This window comes from Ruditapes philippinarum, unplaced genomic scaffold, assembly GCF_026571515.1.
Source record: "Ruditapes philippinarum isolate M1 unplaced genomic scaffold, ASM2657151v2 ctg1123_1_1_1_1, whole genome shotgun sequence".
Taxonomy (NCBI): Eukaryota; Metazoa; Mollusca; class Bivalvia; order Venerida; family Veneridae; genus Ruditapes; species Ruditapes philippinarum.
In genome coordinates, this window is record NW_026854207.1 from 13,939 (window position 1) to 33,514 (window position 19,576).

At 33.7% G+C, this 19,576-nt stretch overlaps 1 protein-coding gene across 1 annotated transcript; it reads left to right on the forward strand.

Annotated features, from left to right (window-relative positions):
• Positions 1-239: 239 nt before the first annotated feature.
• On the forward strand, positions 240-4,432 carry LOC132739430 (toll-like receptor 4). The gene has a single exon (XM_060727142.1). It carries the CDS (start codon positions 823-825, stop codon positions 3,025-3,027), a length of 2,205 nt encoding a protein of 734 aa, XP_060583125.1. The 5' UTR covers positions 240-822; the 3' UTR covers positions 3,028-4,432.
• The last annotated feature ends 15,144 nt before the right edge of the window (positions 4,433-19,576 follow it).

The window sequence follows — 19,576 nt, forward strand, 5'->3', positions numbered from 1 at the left end:
TTTAAACCCTCGCAATATAATATATCACACCCGAACTCCAAACAGTGATTTTATATAGCTATAAAATCATTGTTTGGGATATATTATTTCTTAAAAAACGCAGAATCAAAAGACGTAATCAAAAGGCGATATAATGCAAAACAAAAGATGAAAAAAAACACTACAAAAACATCCGGGGAAACGTGATTCATTACTTAACAATTAAATCTGAAATCAGATGGAGGATAGATTTTTGTTTTTGTCCGATGTTCGCTGCTATTTGATTTATTCATTACAACAATTGGTATATATACAAATGTAATGTAATGTAATAATAGAATAGAATAGAATAGAATAAAATAGAATAGAAAAGAATAGAGTAGGAGAATAGAATATGGGCCTTTACAGGCGTTACATATTAATGACATTGTACAAGATGAACAGAACTAAAAACATAACATAGCTAAAGCTTAATTATGATTAGCAAACACAATTAACCAATAAGAAAGTAGAACAATACAAATTGAGTAAAAAAAGATAATGTAAATACATCCGCTATATACTTTCATACAATAGTTAAAATGGATTGTCAAGCATCACTGCCTATACATTCAAAACAGATTGTGTTTGAAAATAGATAATATGACGTTAATACGTATTAAAATTCTCATTTGTACTTTACAAGTCGATAGGTATAATTGAATGTCGTACTTCCTTGTTGATTTTTTTGTTCCCAGTTTTAATGTGAAATATTCTAGATGGCATGTACAATTATAACTCTTCTTCCTCTTTAAGAAGGCCCCGACTGTAATTGTTTAAATATTGTGGGAAAAAAGCAACAACATGGATTTAATATATTTCTTCGCAATAATATTTATTGTCTGGTCGACTGTAGGTGCTATAAACTATGAATGTAATGAAGTGGATACAAGAACACTACAATGTAATTATATTCCAAAGGATATTCCAAATGGATTCACGCGTGTTAGAATCATAGGTTTTTTTGGGAAAAACGAAACATTTGAATTCAATAGTTCATACTTTATGTCAAAAAACTGGGAAGATGTAACTGAACTTCAGTTACAGGGAAGTGATCATGAACCACTTTCAGAAATCATTTTCATGGAGAAGTGTTTCATCGGATTGAAATCACTTCGAGAGTTACATATGAATCTTCAAACACAGATTCAGCTAGATTCAGATCTTTTTGTAGGACTTGACAATCTAAAATTCTTAGATTTAAGTGAATGCGTTCATGTAAATCTGACAGAACTTGTAAAAAGTTTTACAGGGTCAAATAAACTTCCAAGCTTGGAAACTTTGAAGGCATCAAATTTAAATATCTACAATGGAGGAATCAGTTTTGACACAAAATTTGCCGAGGCACTTGGTGATAAACAAATAACATCTCTAGAATTCAGTTATACAAAAATCACAGAAATAAACACAGCCGCTAGTTTACAATACATACAAACATTGAAAAATGTGAATATATCTCATAGTACAGCATCAAACTTTATATATGGTAACAAAAGTGAAGTTCAAAGGTTAAAGAATATCAATATGTTTGATATGTGTCATGTACCAGTATCTTGGTTAATTCCAACCACAAGATTTGTCAACATGACATGGAAATATTCCGAATTTCCTAAATCGTGGAATTATTTTTTTTATCCTAAAATAGTCAACATGACTTCCCGTATAAATGATCCAGGATCAATTCATATTGAAAACTCCACATACATAGCTGATGTACCATTTCACGTGAAAATTGAAGAATTTATAATAAAGAATAATAATGTTAAACATTTAGATGTCAAGACCGAATGCCCCAGAAATAAAGTTAATACAATAAAGCACATAAATGCAGCTGGAAACCAAATGGAATTTCTTCATCCTAGTATATTAGGATGTGCCCCTAACCTTGAAAAACTTGACTTGTCAAACAACAAGTTACATAAAATGGCAAAAGAAAACCATTTGTTGTTTCAGCAACTGTTCCAATCACTTTCTTGTCTAATTTCTATTAACTTATCATTTAATCGACTTCAAGTTATACCGGAAAATCTTTTCACTGAAAATCGTGGCCTTGAACTGATAGACTGTTCTCATAATGAACTGGAGCAAGTGACATTCACATTAAAACATCTGTACAAACTGAAGGTTCTTAATCTTCAATTTAACAGGATAAAAATCTTAAACACTCTTTCGATCAATAACCTTAACAGTATATTCAACACACTAGGAAACACAACATGGACTTTGGATCTTGGGAATAACCCTATATCATGTTCAAACTGTGAGGCAAAACAATTTATCTACTGGTTAACACATACAAACTCTGTGAGTATTTCCGCACCAAATCTTGCTTGTACTACCTTAAAGAATACAAGACGGAAAATAGATAAACATACATTGAATGATGTCAACAACATTTGTAAACGGAGGGTCATGATTATATCAACCACTTTATCTGTGGGATTTACTATTATTATTGTTTTAGTAGTCATATTGGTTGTATTCAAACGCCGTGAACGAGCTACTTACAGAAAGAAAAGAGGAGAATTAGTAAACAGGCTACAAGAAGGTCAAGGTCAAAGCGAATTTGTTGCATTTCTTTCATACAGCAGTGAGGACAAAGATTTTGTAGATAACTCTTTGATTGATGATTTCAATGAAACTCTCCAACAAATGACCGGTATAGACAGAAACTTGATATGTACAGGTGATCTATATCTGAGACCAGGTTTCGGGATTTTGGACGAAATATCACTGTGTATAGAAAGAGCTTCGGCCTTCATTGTGGTTGTGTCAGATAATTACAACTCAAGTCCTTATTGTCACAATGAATTAGATATGGCTTATCGACTTCAAAAACCAATCGTACTTTTCATAAAAGGAATGGTTGACGAGTCATTAATGACACCAGTGATGAAATCTCTCTTCAAAAGTAACGTCAGAGTACTTTGGGCTTTTGAAAACCAAGATTACACAATGATGACTTCGTGGCAGAATGTCTGTTCGTCTTTGTTGGATTTGATAGTATAAAATGAAAACATTTGATACAATAAGAGTGATCAGAAAGGAAGTTTATGATAATTACAATATCATTCTGATATATTGAACGCTAACTTTTTATTTGAGAGATGATATGTCTAGGGAAGCGTTATGTCATAAAGCAAGCCAATGGGAAATGTCATAAATGTAAGTCCATGTGTTCTTACAAATAATGTAACATTGGCTGGGTCGATGGAATATTTTACAAACAATTTAAAAGTCATGTGTTATATCTATATAAGTAATAATTATATCTACTAACAATTAAAACATTTAAGCTCAGTTCATACATTATTTAACAGTGTACATGTATCAGTTAACAACCTGTCTGACTTTATGTTGTCGTGTTTATAAGTAATAACTAAGATATATCTTATATCGTAAATAATAGACTAAAGTCTAATCTAACAAATCTAGCTTTAGAAACGTTATCGAGTTTGCAAAGAATGAGACAATATCTTATCGTGTTTATAAAATAATATGGTTTAAGTTATATCTGTAACACGGTTAATAAAAGACTTTTATAGTCTAATCTAGCCAATTTAACAATAGGAACGTTATCAAGTTTGTAAAGAATGTGGCAATTTTTCTATCATAATCAAAATTTATCTCTACAAAATGACGCTAGTTGTGTTAGCTGTCAGCTTTTATAACGGTTCACATTTTTGTCCGATGTTCACTACCATTTGAATTATTCATTACAATAATTGGTATATATTATAGATTATAAAGATTTTTGACAGATTATATGGCCCTATATAAACGGCTATTTGTAAATATAATCCGAGCCGCTAGGTTAAGGTTTATATACGGTTATATAACCTTTCAGCAATCTTTATAACGAATTTATAACACAGCAATCATTATATTTTAGAGAAAAAAGTATGATTACTTTATGAATCGACAAGAACTATATAAACGTCACGATTATCCAATGAAAAGCGACGTTGGAAACGTACTATACAGTATTATAAAAAAAACCTGTATAATACTGCACGTTTGTAACGTCGCTTTTCAGTGGTTTATCGTGACGTTTACATTATTAGTTATTAAGATTTTGACAGGTTATATGGCCCTATATAAACGCTAGGCGAGGGTTATATTACAAGCAACCGTTAATATACGATCATATAACCTATTAGAATTATTTATAACGAATTTGTAATACAGCAAGTATCATTTTTAGAGTAATAAAGCGAGAGTATATAAAACTATATCAACGTCACGATTATCCAATGAAAGGCGACGTTACAAGCGTGCAGTATTATAAGGTTTCATATAAATAACATCACGATAATCCAATCCCAATTGACGTTACAAACGTTCAGTATTATAAAATTTTATTAACATGTCAGTATGTAAACGCCTGTTTGTTTTTGTTTTGCAGTTTTTACGGTATATACGAGGGTTGTTCGGAAAGTTTTGAGACAATATGATTTTCTCTGTTTCTAATTACAGCTGCGAATATTATTTAATACAAATTATAGCTTAATATGTTATTTATCCGAGTTATGTCTTTAAAACGTTGTAACGCTACTATACGACATATAATCGTTTCCATAGCAACACCTGTCTACGCATCCTGGCGCACGGACTATTTTCTTGTTATAAGTTTTCTTACTGAATAAAAAGAGCCCCTAAAATTGCGCCAAACGTCACGAAAATTTTATGACGTCACTTCCAACTTAAGGACGTCATTTCCGCTAGTTGTTTAAGCCGTTACCGCAGATCATTATAGCAATACGTGCGCGACAAGACAACGACTATGGAAACACCGTCAAAAGAGGAACAGCGTGTTTTTATTAAGTTTTGCGTTAATCTTGGGAAAACGCCAACAGAAACTAAGCAACTTCTAGAACAGGCAAACAACGGACGTACTGTTAGTCGACCATTGGTATTTAGATGGCATAAAGAGTTTCGGGATGGCAGAAAGTCAACAAAAGACAAGGAAAGGAGCGGTCGCCCATCCGTCATCGACGATAAACTGACACTTGCAAGAAACGCGCTTCAGTGCGACCGTCGCATAACAGTAAGAGAAGTTGCAGAAGTTTGTGATGTAGGTACGGCAACTGCTCACAAAATGTTAACTGAGACACTTGCAATGTCTCGGGTTTCGGCCCGTTGGGTACCGAGATTATTGACGGCTGATCAGGAAGAAAACCGAGTAAAAGCATCTCGACAGTTTCTACGTTCATACCAGAGAGAAGGCGACGCGTTCTTAGACAGAATTATTACCACCGACGAGTCCTGGTTTTACTACTACGACCCAGAAACAAAGTCGCAGTCTTCAGTTTGGAAGCACACGTCGTCTCCACCCCCGAAGAAAGCACGTGTAACCAAATCCGTTGGGAAACATATGTTTATTCTATTCATGGACCGGAAGGGGATGCTGTTAACACATGCTGTACCGAAGGGAGAGACGGTGAACGCTGACTATTACTGCAGGGTGAGTAATTATGTTAACTTTATTTAACATGAAAATAATTAAAAATAAATATATGAATAATATAGATAATTAAATTGATTACTTACTTAATTATTAAAATAATTATTTGAAATTAATTCACCTGTATCTGTATTAAGTACGAGCTCCGATATTTCTGTTTAAGGTAATCAGACGGGAACTGATCAACGCTATCCGTAAGAAGCGGCCGGAAATGCTTGCGAATCTGGAGAACATCTACCTACATCAAGACAATGCGCCTGCGCATACAGCATCTGCCACTTCTCTGGAACTTGATGTTCTCGGGTTTAACCGCATCGCTCACCCACCCTACTCACCCTTATTGCAACATTTAAATCTGACTGGTATAGAAATGTATTCGCCAAGTGGGTTACGAGGCATGAGAAATGTGTACGTTGTGAAGGAAGATACTTTGAAAAGGAGTAGCAGTTGACTTTTCTACGGCGACGTTAAACTCAGGCCCCGTGTTCACAAAGATTTAAGGATCAGGATCAAGATCAGGATCAAACTGAAATAACGGCAACGTCGGATAACGTCGTTGCGTGCGCCGGGTCACCGGTAGTGTCTGTGCCTAACGCTTTGTAGCTTTTGTATACATGAAGCTATTGTTATGAAATTTTACACTATAATAGATGAGGTATTAAAGTAATACATAGTAAACTCTTGTTTGATTTTATCTTTTCCAACGCTAAATATTGACCCAGTCTCAAAACTTTCCGAACAACCCTCGTATAATCAATTTGTAAAAATGGCATATTATCACCCATTAGAGGTAACCTGTCTAATTGTGAATGGCCCAACCATTTAAATATAAGAAATGGTAACTGGTTCCCAATCGAATGGACCAGGATAATACTGTTAATTTCTTAGTCTTGTTTATTTATGCGATTCTAAATTCTATCATGGAGTGTCGATTTCTCTTTTGTAACAGACATTGTTTAAAAGCCCAATATCAATTATTGACAGACATTTAGTACATGTTTTATGTTTTTAGTTATCTAGAACTGTGTTGCGCATTTTACCGAACATATGCGTTGTTATTTTTCTTCTACACTAAGTTAACAGAGTCTCTCATGTATTTTTGTTACTATAACATGTATTATATAATAAGGTAATATGTTAATTCCAACTTCATATCACCATCATATACTGTTTAGAACTGTTGAATTCAATGTTAATTTTACAACATTTTGTATATATGTGTGTGACTTTCTGTAGCGTAATTTACAATATTATCTTTATATTCATAATCAATCAATTGCCAGCCACTATTATAAACTGTTGTGTTTTTTTTTTGTCGGAGGTTACGGCATTACATTTTGCTGAGTACTTAATTTACGGCTACAATACTATAAGAGCAAAGATAGAATTATATTCTTTAAATTTCTGACACATTTTCTTTAAAATTATATAAGAACAGTGCCATTTGGAAAAGAACAACTAGATCTTTTCGTTAATAATAGCTCTAACTGCCACGCAACCTGCCATTTCCTCAGTATTTCAAGACCTTTCAGGAAATAGTGTTATTATTATATTTTCATTCCATGTCAGATCTCATTTTCATGAATGTACATATATGTTTTGTTTTGCTATATACATTGTAATAATGTTTTATTCGCAATAAAGTTATTTGTATTGTATGTATAATAGAAGTAATAATAATAGCAATTACGATGACAATAATAACGATGATAATTACATGTATAACAATAGTGATGAAGATGATGAAGTTAATAATAATAATATAGATTTGAATGAAGTATGTAGAAAATCAGATAACTTAGATAATCAGGAAATCAAAGAAAATTTTAACCAATAAACTGTTGAAAATATCACATCAGATATTGCTTCTTTATTTCTTCGATCATCTAAAACATCATTTTGTGCGCAAAAATAAAAACATCAATAATGAAGATTCATCGGCGTGGTTTGGGCATACATGTAAAACTTAGCGTAAACAATTTCATAAGGCAAAATATCTTTATAAACTCCGAAAATCAGATACAAATAAAGAAAACATTAAAGCAAAATGTAAAATGTATAAAGAAACCATGAAACTTTTTTTATAATAAATCTTATAATAAAATTATAGGAAAATTAAGAAAATTAAATCATTCTGATCCCAGAAAATATAGCTTACATTGAAGGTGAATAAAAAACTCTCTTGATGTATACGTAGAATATTGGATACTTGGAAGATAAACGTAAACATTGAAAAACCCAAAAATTTAATTTTCTCAAAAGGAAGAATGCCTTCAATATCAGTTTTCATTTAAAAACCAACAGTAAGAAATAGTGCAAGATAATAAGTACTTTGGAATATATTTTAGTAAAAGCGGGTCTCTTTTTAATTGTAAGAAACATTTATCTTCACAACCAACTCGCCCTATGTGTATCTTAATTAAAAATTCAAACAGATAATTTACAGATTGATATGTTCAATAAAACCAACAAACCTATATTTTTTTATGGATCTGAAATATGAGGTTTTGAAAACATCATTGGTTTTATAATATGAAGGAAATTTTTACCAAATGTGGAATGATACACATATGGACGAACCATCATTTCCCAAACAGTAAATGGGTTAAACTTTCATTACGACAAAAATTAAAGATTTGTTTATTAACGAATGATATGCTTATGTAGAAAATTCTACTAAGGCTAGCTTCTATAAACTTTTTAAATGCAAATTAGAGGGAGAGAGAGATTCATTCTTATCCTTCCCAAGGCCAAGAATTCTTTTTTCATTGATACGATCCACCATCTTCCAATAGAAACCGGAAACTGGACAAGAATTCAATTAAATAATAGACTATGTACGTCATGCAGAATCTTTGAAAATGAGCGCAAGCACTTCTTAAAACCTTATTATTATAGAAGACCAACTATTATTAAAACATCTGAATTAATGAATACTAATAATAAACAAGAATGACTAAAATTAGGGAAATTTGTTAAGTGTATACTAAGTAGAATTTAAGTCATTGACAAATGTGTAATTATAAAAATATAACTTTCTTTTTTCCGAACATCAGAAGTGCTGCGTCACTGTTTCGTTTGGGGACACCTAGTGGCACAAATTTATAGTTTCCCACATTTTAATTAGACCATTTCTAAAGGAAATGTCAGAAGATGCTGGTTAGGTAATGAAGTACTTATCAACTCCACTTCCCTGTTTCAAAATCTAATGTCATTTTTCAATTTATAAAATGTGTCATTTCTATCCACAGTATACAAAAGAAATGTTTTCTTCTTTTGGCATTCGATACAGCCATTCCCTAATTAGATTATATAAGATCGCGAAAACTGTGACCTCCGACACCTTTGTATAGGGCTCATCGTGAAGTCGGGGGTACTCCTGACTCCCGACCGCCCCTGGGAAGTCGATGGTCAGGAGTACATCTGGCACGGCCTGGGGCGCGTGTCATCGCAGGAAGACCTTTGCCTTGTTGATCTTTAAATTAATTAGATATGGTTAAAGAGCTGTATAGTCGTTCCTATTTATTATTTGCAGATTTTTGATTTAAAATTGCACGGTCCAGGTTAAGATTTTCTTAACCCTTTACCTCATATATACGCGAAACAACGCACTTTCGACCCCCCCCCCCTTTTTTTAGGTCTAAAATAGTGAAAAAATGTCCTATTGGGGGCCCCAAACACATGTTTTCGTTTGAGAAATGTTGCTAAAAAATATAAGCATTATTTTCGGCGCCGCCCCCCATCCAAAAGATACTGTTATGGATAGACATGTAAACAATTTGACATTTTGACGAGATTTTACCTTTCCTTTACTTGAATTCTGCTCTGTAATTTCCGTGATTTGTGTGGTTGTTTATCAACTATATATATAACAGTAAACAGTATAAATATTCAATGATTCGAGTTAAAGGACCATTGAAAATATCGTTAAGACCTATGTGAACATGATCCGGGTCGCGAAATAACCTGACAATTGAGCATAGATACTCAACTGACCAAAGAATAACAATAATAACGATCAGATATGTAGAAATATACCTGAACTGTTATTCCATTACAATAGATGCAGAAAGTATACACTAAAAGTGTCACTATAACACAAAGATGTGTATTATTTACATTTTCTAGCTGACAGATTCAGGAAATAAGTTCCATATCCGGCCAAATTCCGAGAAAGTACTGTAATGCAACGAAACTACCATAATCATATTTTGGAAAAAGAGTGACTATTATATAAAAATCTGCCGATATTTTATGTCTTTATTATTCTATAAAAGAATAATAACATTTTAACGGATCCTTGACGGATCTATTTTGTCTGACGGCGTATGACCCATGACTGTGCTATGTTTAGCGGAACGCTGTGATTGGTTAACTAATTCCGTTGTCGAATCTTATTGGATAAGAGTACTTTTGAATGTTTTAGCGGCGGGCAAATTTCATTTCGGAATTAACACGCCAAAGTCTATAAATACAGACGCTCAATTCAGTTGAGCAGCTTTTCCAACCGTGAAACACGGACTAACAAGGTAATTATTTGAACAGTAGCTCAACCCTAACTAAAACTCCGCCAAACAACGGAAATCCGGCCGTTAAAACTTGAACATTCTGCTAAATAAATATTCCGCTAGAAGACTTTTACTGTAATTTATGCGAAAGACGTTCATATAACCCCTTCTTTAACAACTTTACATGACGAACTCATTAGATCTACAATAACTATACCAAGGGCAATAATTTACATGTTTTTACAGTATTTAATTATCCTGTTTTATGCATTTATTTAACAGAAGATCTTAATAAATAAGAGTAACTGTACTTGAGCGTTTTGGTATTTTCAAGTGTTTATATTCTTTTTCATTGATTAAGTTTTATGGTAAATTACCGTACCATTTAACTTCAGTAGCCTTAAAAGTGATCCTGACAAAATCATTTCAACAGTGACAACGGTAACATTTTGGTGTCAGAAGTGCCGATTTTAGTTCTGACTAATATCAAAAACCTTACAGTGAAACAGATTATAAACTATTGATCATTAAGCATTTGAAAGTGTAAACCTATAAAACAGTGATATTGAACTTATTTGTTTACTGTTATTAATGGTGCATCTTTAAGTTAGGGTTGATAAGAAGCCAAAGCAAAATTTATAAAGCTTTATGAATTTTTTTTATGGTACAAATATATATGGTCTAAGGTTTAGGCCCTGGAAAGCTCCCTGCGCGGCAGGTTTGGCCACTGATATATTTTTTTGAGTTTTTGAAATTAAAAACAAAATAAAATGGATAATTCAGATTCTGAGGTTGAGTTTAATCTTGGTCAAGGTGACCATGAGAATGTTAATGATTCTCCTAGGCGTCAAATAAGAGGTCAACAAGATGATGAACAGTATGACAGACATAATAGATATGACAGACAATTTCATTGTTGTAACAGGTCTCAAAGGCCTTCAATTGTAATTAAACCTGATCCATTTACTGGTGAGGAAGATTGGGAGCAGTATATATCACATTTTGAGGACTGTGCTGAATTAGGACAATGGAATGAGAAAGAAATGCTTCTAACTCTAGCTGCTAGTCTGAAAGGTCAAGCGCGTATTTTCTATACAAGTCTTCCTGCTGTCCAGAAACGCAGTTATCATGGACTTATTATATCGCTTGAACAAAGGTTTGGTAGTGCGCGACAACAGACAAGATGGCTGTCGAAATTCCAGTCACGTACAAAATTATATGTTGAATCTATTGCAGCCTTTGGTGATGACCTCATGCTACTGGCAAGAAAAGCTTACAGCAATTTAGAACCTGAAGCTCAAGAAATGCTGGCACTTCAACAATTCTATAAAGCTCTTTCAGTTGAGATGAGATGCAGAGTTATGGACCGTGATTGTAAAACAATCACAGCTGCTGTAGAGGTTGTAGAAAGATATGAAGAATTATTGGGTGATAACGCAAGTCATAACAGACGCCGAGATGTTGTTCGCCAAGTCAATGAGTCACTACCAGACTCATCATATAAATCCTCAAGCAGATGGGACAGATCCTATGTAAATAGCAGTGATGAACTTATAAAACCTTGAAGTCTATTCAATATAGACTTGATAAGATTGAAAGGAGACAAGGGAAACAACTGAATGTACCAAGGACATGTTTCAATTGTCAGTCACCAGATCATTTCATTAGGGATTGCCCTAACCAACATAAATTGAAGATGAATGATACCAACTTAAAAGGCAAATCAAATCAAATGTCGGGAAACGGCGAAGAGTCCTCCCTGTAGGTCGAGAGAGGACACCAACTGAAATAAAAAGACCTCAAAGTGAAAGTAAAGTTAATGATACTACAAAATTTGATATGGCTTGTATATAACAGGGAATGTAAATGGTAAATCTATCAATTTCTTACTTGACAGTGGTAGCACAGCAACTCTTATTTCTAAAGAAACATTTGATAAGCTTAATATTAAGTTTTTACCTGAAAAGAATATGCAAATTCAGGGTATAAATGGTTCAAATATTAAGGTATATGGTAAAAGCAATTTCAACATTACACTTGGTCAAGTTAAAATTGAACATCCAATTATAGTATGTGACATTACTGCTGAAGGTATCATTGGACAAGATTTTATTTTGAAACATGTTCGAAACTGGGATATGGATGCTTTGAAATTACGATTGCGTACTGGAGAAAACATACAGTGTTTTACAAGTGGTGAAGCTGAAACGGTATGTCGTGTTATTGTTATGGAAAGTGTTGAGGTAGAGTCTCTATCAATCGCATATGTTAAAGTCAGAATACCAAGCAGTGATAAACTTTCCAAGTCTGGTTTTATTGAAAATGACGTAGGTGTTCAAGCAAATAAAGGTATAAAAATAATCGAAGGAGTGGTTGATCCTTGTAAAGCAGAAATTGGTATTGGTGTAATAAATGAAAGTGATGATAGTGTAACACTTCATAAAGGTTTGAATATAGGTAGCTGTAAGTCTTCATATGAAGAAAAATATGAAAATGATGAAAACCAAGACAGTGTTCATGGATGCGCAAAAATATCTGCCGAAAGTCATACAGATAATGCGGATGGTAAGTTACAAGATCATTTACAGGACTTACTAAATCAAAGTTCTGTCTATTTAGATGATACCGATAAGCAGCGACTAGAGATGCTTCTGTTCAAGTATAAAGATATATTTGTGTCATCCATAGATGATCTGGGTTGTACAAATCGAGTCAAACACAAAATTAATACAGGCAATGCGGTACCAATAAGACAACAACCCTAGCGACAACCATTCAATAAACGTCAAGGCGAAAAAGATGAAATTGAGCGAATGTTAGCAAAAGGTATTATTGAACCATCTAATAGCCCCTGGTCGTCACCGATAGTCCTTGTTACCAAGAAAGATGGTTTCCATCAGATTCTGTGTTGACTATAGGAAGCTTAATGAGGTAACCATAAAAGATGCATATCCCCTTCCAAGGGTAGATGAATGTCTAGATGCATTGGCCGGTGCCAAATGGTTCAACTGCATGGACTTGTGTTCGGGGTTTTGGCAGATTGAAATGGATCCAGAAGACAAGCTTAAAACAGCTTTCTCAACATCTGATGCATTGTATCATTTTCGTGTTATGCCGTTCGGTCTTGTGAATGCACCTTCAACATTCCAGCGTGTCATGTCTGATATTCTTAGAGGTATCCAGTGGGTCGAATCACTTCTTTATATGGACGACATCATCACTCCAGGTCAGTCTGTGGATGAATGTTTGAAAAGGTTAGAAAATGTCTTTTCCAGACTTCAAGATGCTAATCTGAAATTAAAGTCTTCTAAATGCATATTTTTCCAAAAATCAGTAACATTTCTGGGACACACAGTTTCTGAAGATGGTATCCATACAGATGAAAGTAAAATTGAGGTTGTCAAGAATTGGCCAACACCAGTTAACGCAAAACAAGTCCGAAGTTTCTTTGGTCTAGCATCCTATTATCGCAAATTTGTTCAAGGTTTCGCAAGTGTTGCACGCCCACTTCATCAGCTCTGTGAAAAGAAAGCAAAATTTATTTGGACAATAGAGTGTCAAAATGCATTTGATACCCTTAAACAAGCATTAATAACAGCACCTGTCTTAGCGTATCCTAAAATGGATTGTAAATTCATTCTCGATACAGACGCGAGTGATAAATCGGTTGGCGCAATCTTGTCACAAGAACAAGACGTAAAGAACGTGTAATTGCTTACATGAGTAAAGCCATGAATAAACACGAGCAACAATACTGTATAACAAGAAAAGAGTTACTTGCTGTGATTGTAGCACTGCAAAATTTTCATTCATACTTGTATGGTCAAGAAGTCCTACTTAGAACTGATAATTCTGCTGTAAGTTGAATGTGTAGTCTAAATGCTCCAACAGGTCAAACCGCGCGCTGGTTACAGGAGCTAGGCACTTATAATCTAGTGGTGATACACAGACCAGGTAAATGTCATAGTAATGCAGACGCATTATCGCGAATCCCTTGCAGAAATTGTGCCAGACAGCAGCACATAAATGAAGAACATGTAACAGAAACAGCTGAAAATAAAAATAATGATGAAGATATAGAGAAACCAAGTGAGAAAGTATCAAGAGTTACAACTCGGCAAGAAGTTGCAAAAGCTATTGACGATGACATACTACCCCATCAAATTAGCCTTGATGGTTGGAGCGCCTTAGAAATAAAGACCGAACAAATGTCAGATCCTGATATTGGTCCATTATTTCCCGCTAAATTGAATCGAGACCAAGTTGGTCTACGGTGTCTAGCGGCACATCATTCCTGAAGACTCTTTGGCGTCAGTGGGACCGATTGAATGTTCGCGGTCAAATGCTGTATCGAAAATATGTAGACGAATCTGGTTCAGTCGGTTGGCAGCTTGTTGTACCTAAATCGAGGCAGAAAGATGTGATTAATTTCAGTCATGATATTCCGACATCTGGACATCTTGGGTTTGAAAAGACATTATTTAAGGTCAGACAAGGTTCTACTGGCCTGGTGTTGCATATAGTATTAAGCTCTATTGTAAGGCCTGTGATACATGCACAGCACGAAAATTGTCAAAAGAAAATAATAAAGCACCATTAGGACAGTATATTGTAGGCATGCCTATGGAAAGGGTTGCCATGGATATTTTGGGTCCACTTCCGGTTTCTAAAAATGGAAACAAATATATATTAGTTATTGCAGACTGGTTCACAAAATGGACCGAAAGTGTCCCAATACCAAACCAGGATGCTAGAACTGTTGCTGAAGCATTTGTAAATAATTTTGTTGTAAGATTTGGTGTACCACTACAATTGTACACAGATCAAGGCAGAAACTTTGAGTCGCAATTGATAATGGAGCTTTGTGATTTCCTTGGTATAGAAAAGACGCTTACGACAAGTCTAAGACCACAAGCCAATGGCCTTATAGAAAGAAGTAACCGTACTATACTATCCATGTTAGCCGCATACTGTTCGAAAGATCAGTCAAGTTGGGATGATTATCTACCATTGGTGATGATGGCCTACCGAAGTTCTGAGCACAGCTCAACTAAAGTATCACCAAATAAAATGTTATTTGGTCGTGAAGTAACACTACCTTTAAATGCAATGGTGGAAATCCCTGAACAAAACACAGATCAATATGATAGTGACAGTTATACAGATATTCTGAAACATAAAATAAGTCAAATTCACCAATTTGCACGACAAAATATTGGTCGTGTCGCAAATTACCAAAAGAGACATTATGATACAAATGCCAAACAAAGACGATATCATAAAGGTCAATTAGTATGGCTACATGACCCAACAAGAAAGAAGGGAATATGTTCAAAATTGATCAATAAATGGAAAGGTCCCTATATAATTACAAGTGTTCTTGATGATTTGATATGTTGTGTTAAACGTTCCAGCAAACAAAAAGCAAAAGCCTATCACATTGACAGATTGTCGCCATATTCGGGTAAAAATATCCCCATGTGGATAAAGAAGGAAGTAGTCAGTTCCAAAACAGTGATTAAGCGAAGTCAGATGGTTATATTGTGATAAAAGTGATTAAGTGAAGTCAGATGGTTATATTGAGATAAAAGTGATTAAGTGAAGTCAGATGGTTATATTGTGATAAAAGTGATTAAGTGAAGTCAGATGGTTATATTAAGATAAAAGTGATTAAGTGAAGTCAGATGGTTATGTTGAGATAAAAGTGATTAAGTGAAGTCAGATGGTTATATTGTGATAAAAGTGATTAAGTAAATTCAGATGGTTATATTGAGATAAAAGTGATTAAGTGAAATCCGATGGTTATATCGAGTTATATGTGAATAAGTAAAGCGACAAAATATGATGAATGTTAATGTGAATGACTTTAGAAAACAACTTAAATGAGTGGCCATAGACAAAATAAAGTGTTATTTAATCCAGTTATAATGTGTGAAAAGTGAAAAACATGAATTACACTGTCATTAGTTGCGTGATGTGTACTACAAGTACATTGTGTCATTTTAATGTTTTTGTTGTTAAACTTAATGTTTTATTTATTTCATAGTGCACAAAATATCTTTTAAAGAAAGAAAATACATGTGACAGTTGTGCGACTTTAATAGAAACCTCTTAAAATAACCTAGAGCATAAACTTTAAAAGATATTTTTATTGACAGATTTATGAAAATATATTGCATTGCCATTGGTTTTTTAAAATATTGTTTGTTGATATTGTTTATAGATAATTTAATTTAAATTTCGTAGCCCTTGGTATGACATTAGTAAAAACATTTTCATAAGTAACATTATCCAGGAGGATATTCTTTTAAATAAGGAGGGGGAAGTGTTATGGATAGACATGTAAACAATATGACATTGTGACGAGATTTTACCTTTCCTTTACTTGAATTCTGCTCTGTAATTTCCGTGATTTGTGTGGTTGTTTATCAACTATATATATAACAGTAAACAGTATAAATATTCAATGATTCGAGTTAAAGAACCATTGAAAATATCGTTCAGACATATGTGAACATGATCCGGGTCGCGAAATAACCTGACAATTGAGCGTAGATACTCAACTGACCAAAGAATAACAATAATAACGATCAGATATGTAGAAATATACCTGAACTATATTATTCCATTACAATAGATGCAGAAAGTATACACTAAAAGTGTCACTATAACACAAAGATGTGTATTATTTACATTTTCTAGCTGACAGATTCAGGAAATAAGTTCCATATCCGGCCAAATTCCGAGAAAGTACTGTAACGCAACGAAACTACCATAATCATATTTTGGAAAAAGAGTGACTATTATATAAAAATCTGCCGATATTTTATGTCTTTATTATTCTATAAAAGAATAATAACATTTTAACGGATCCTTGACGGATCTATTTTGTCTGACTGGCGTATGACCCATGACTGTGCTATGTTTAGCGGCTGACGGCGTATGACCCATGACTGTGCTATGTTTAGCGGAACGCTGTGATTGGTTAACTAATTCCGTTGTCGAATCTTATTGGATAAGAGTACTTTTGAATGTTTTAGCGGCGGGCAAATTTCATTTCGGAATTAACACGCCAAAGTCTATAAATACAGACGCTCAATTCAGTTCAGCAGCTTTTCCAACCGTGAAACACGGACTAACAAGGTTATTATTTGAACAGTAGCTCAACCGTGAAACACGGACTAACAAGGTTATTATTTGAACAGTAGCTCAACCCTAACTAAAAATCCGCAAAACAACGGAAATCCGGCCGTCAAAACTTGAACATTCTGCTAAATAAATATTCCGCTAGAAGACTTTTACTGTAATTTACGCGAAAGACGTTCATATAACCCCTTCTTTAACAACTTTACATGACGAACTCATTAGATCTACAATAACTATACCAAGGGCAATAATTTACATGTTTTTACAGTATTTAATTATCCTGTTTTATGCATTTATTTAACAGAAGATCTTAATAAATAAGATTAATTGTACTTGAGCGTTTTGGTATTATCAAGTGTTTATATTCTTTTTCATTGATTAAGTTTTATGGTAAATTACCGTACCATTTAACTTCAGTAGCCTTAAAAGTGATCCTGACAAAATCATTTCAACAGTGACAACGGTAACAATACATCAGGGGGTTGCCAGAAGGGGTATGTGCCCCTTCTGTTTGGGGGGTTTGAAAGGGGGCGGAGTCCCACTCATTGCCAAGAAAATTTTGGACTTGTGAGAGGTTAAAAATGACCCCAGGTCGATCATAAGGTAACGTGTAACCAACGCTGTAAAGCCTTCGACTCTATCTCAATCCATTGAGAAGTTGCAGCACTTTGAAATAAATTTTGATGGAAAACATCGAGGCAAAATAGTGATTTTTGGCAATTTTGAGATAACCCCTCGTTGCCATGGTAACAGGAAATGTAAGACTGAGCATGTCGTTACAAAGGCAATGGTCCAGTCAACATTTGTGCCAAGTTTGATTAGTATTGAAGCATTTTTCATAGTTTCGTTGTAACAGGAGGCTTTTCAGTGAAAACGGCCATTTTTCACAATATGCTCATGGGGGAAAGGGTTAAATAGACTTGAGAATGAAAAGTTTCTTAAATAGACTTGAGAATGAAACTGGCAGGTGGAAAAAACCCTAGTGCTATAACTTTTGATGATAGGAAATTTGGAAATTGTTTTATTTTAGAAGATGAATTTCTTTTCATTTTAGAATATTCGTTTTATGCTCATATAAAAAAAATAAAAACACTTTTGGAAAAGACAAAAATTGAATACATCCAAATTTATTGAATTTAACAATTCAGAAAATGAGATAAAAATTAGAAACTTATCAATGTATATCTGAAAAGTATTCGATGTTCGAAACACTATTCGTTACAACTAATCAATGTTTGTTCCAAACACTGTTATATTATATATATTTTTTCGTTTTGTTTTGTTTGGGACCTTCACCCATATTGATCACCAGTGTCACTTGTGTCACTAAGTGATAGTAGATTATATTCTTAGATTGGTAAAAATACTGTGTAACGTAATGATATTTGTTTTTTATAAAGTATTGACATTGACCATTTAATTGTAATATATGCTTATTTATTATACGTACTGTGTACGCATGGGCATATTGCCTGGATGTATTGTGAAATAAAACTCTTTATAAAATATTATGCTTTTAGATATTTTTGTAACATCGTAAATAATCGATTATAGTCTAATCTATCTATAGGATCGTTATCGATTTGTAAAGAATAAGACAATGTATAATATTGTTTCGGGGCTGTTATGTGGCGTTAAATATATTTTTGAGAGGACACCATTTAATGTCGGTATGAGGACAGCGTAAAAGGCGCCATACAGACAGTTATTTACATGCCGGTTTCGCTACAATGATTAATGAATGTTATTTCTAACGCATGAAGTTGTACACTTAATATGTAATGTAATGCATTCAGAGCATCTCATATGATTGCTTTTCATATTCAAACTTGAACTAAAGTGATAAATTACGAGTATTAGGCTATGAAGATTTGTGTTTATCACATAAATCAAATCAGTCTTTAAAAATGCAAAAAATAATGAGTTGTCATACCCCTGTAATGTCTAGTGAATTATGCAGTTATAAATGTTTTGAGCAAATGAAAATTACAGCACTTGACACAGCACTTGACACCTGCTGTTGTGAAGTATAAAATTTGAAGAACGTGTGATCCTTCAGAAGCATTAATCACAACAAAATTACATGAAAGATTCGGTTTGATTGTTTAATATTATCTGATAAGAATATATACACTGTATATAAAACCATTCAAATAGTTTAACAACAAATAATGAAAAAAAAACTGATATTCACTATAGATACGAGAATATTAACAATCATTTCTGGGACTTTCTGTATTTCTTAATATTCTCCTGACATTGCTTTTGTAGATATGCCACCTTTGCGTTGTCAAGTTCTTTCTCTGCAGCTTTTTTATCCGCTTTTGCCGTTTCAAACTGCTCTTCGAGGTCTTTAATGGTATCTTTAATGAGACAGGTAGCACCGTATTTAATCATGTGACTTTTCTGCATATAACACAACTATTTGATTTTACAACCA

Coding starts and splice junctions, on each gene's coding strand:
- LOC132739430 (XM_060727142.1), top strand. CDS start 823: ATGGATTTAATATATTTCTTCGCAATAATATTTATTGTCTGGTCGACT.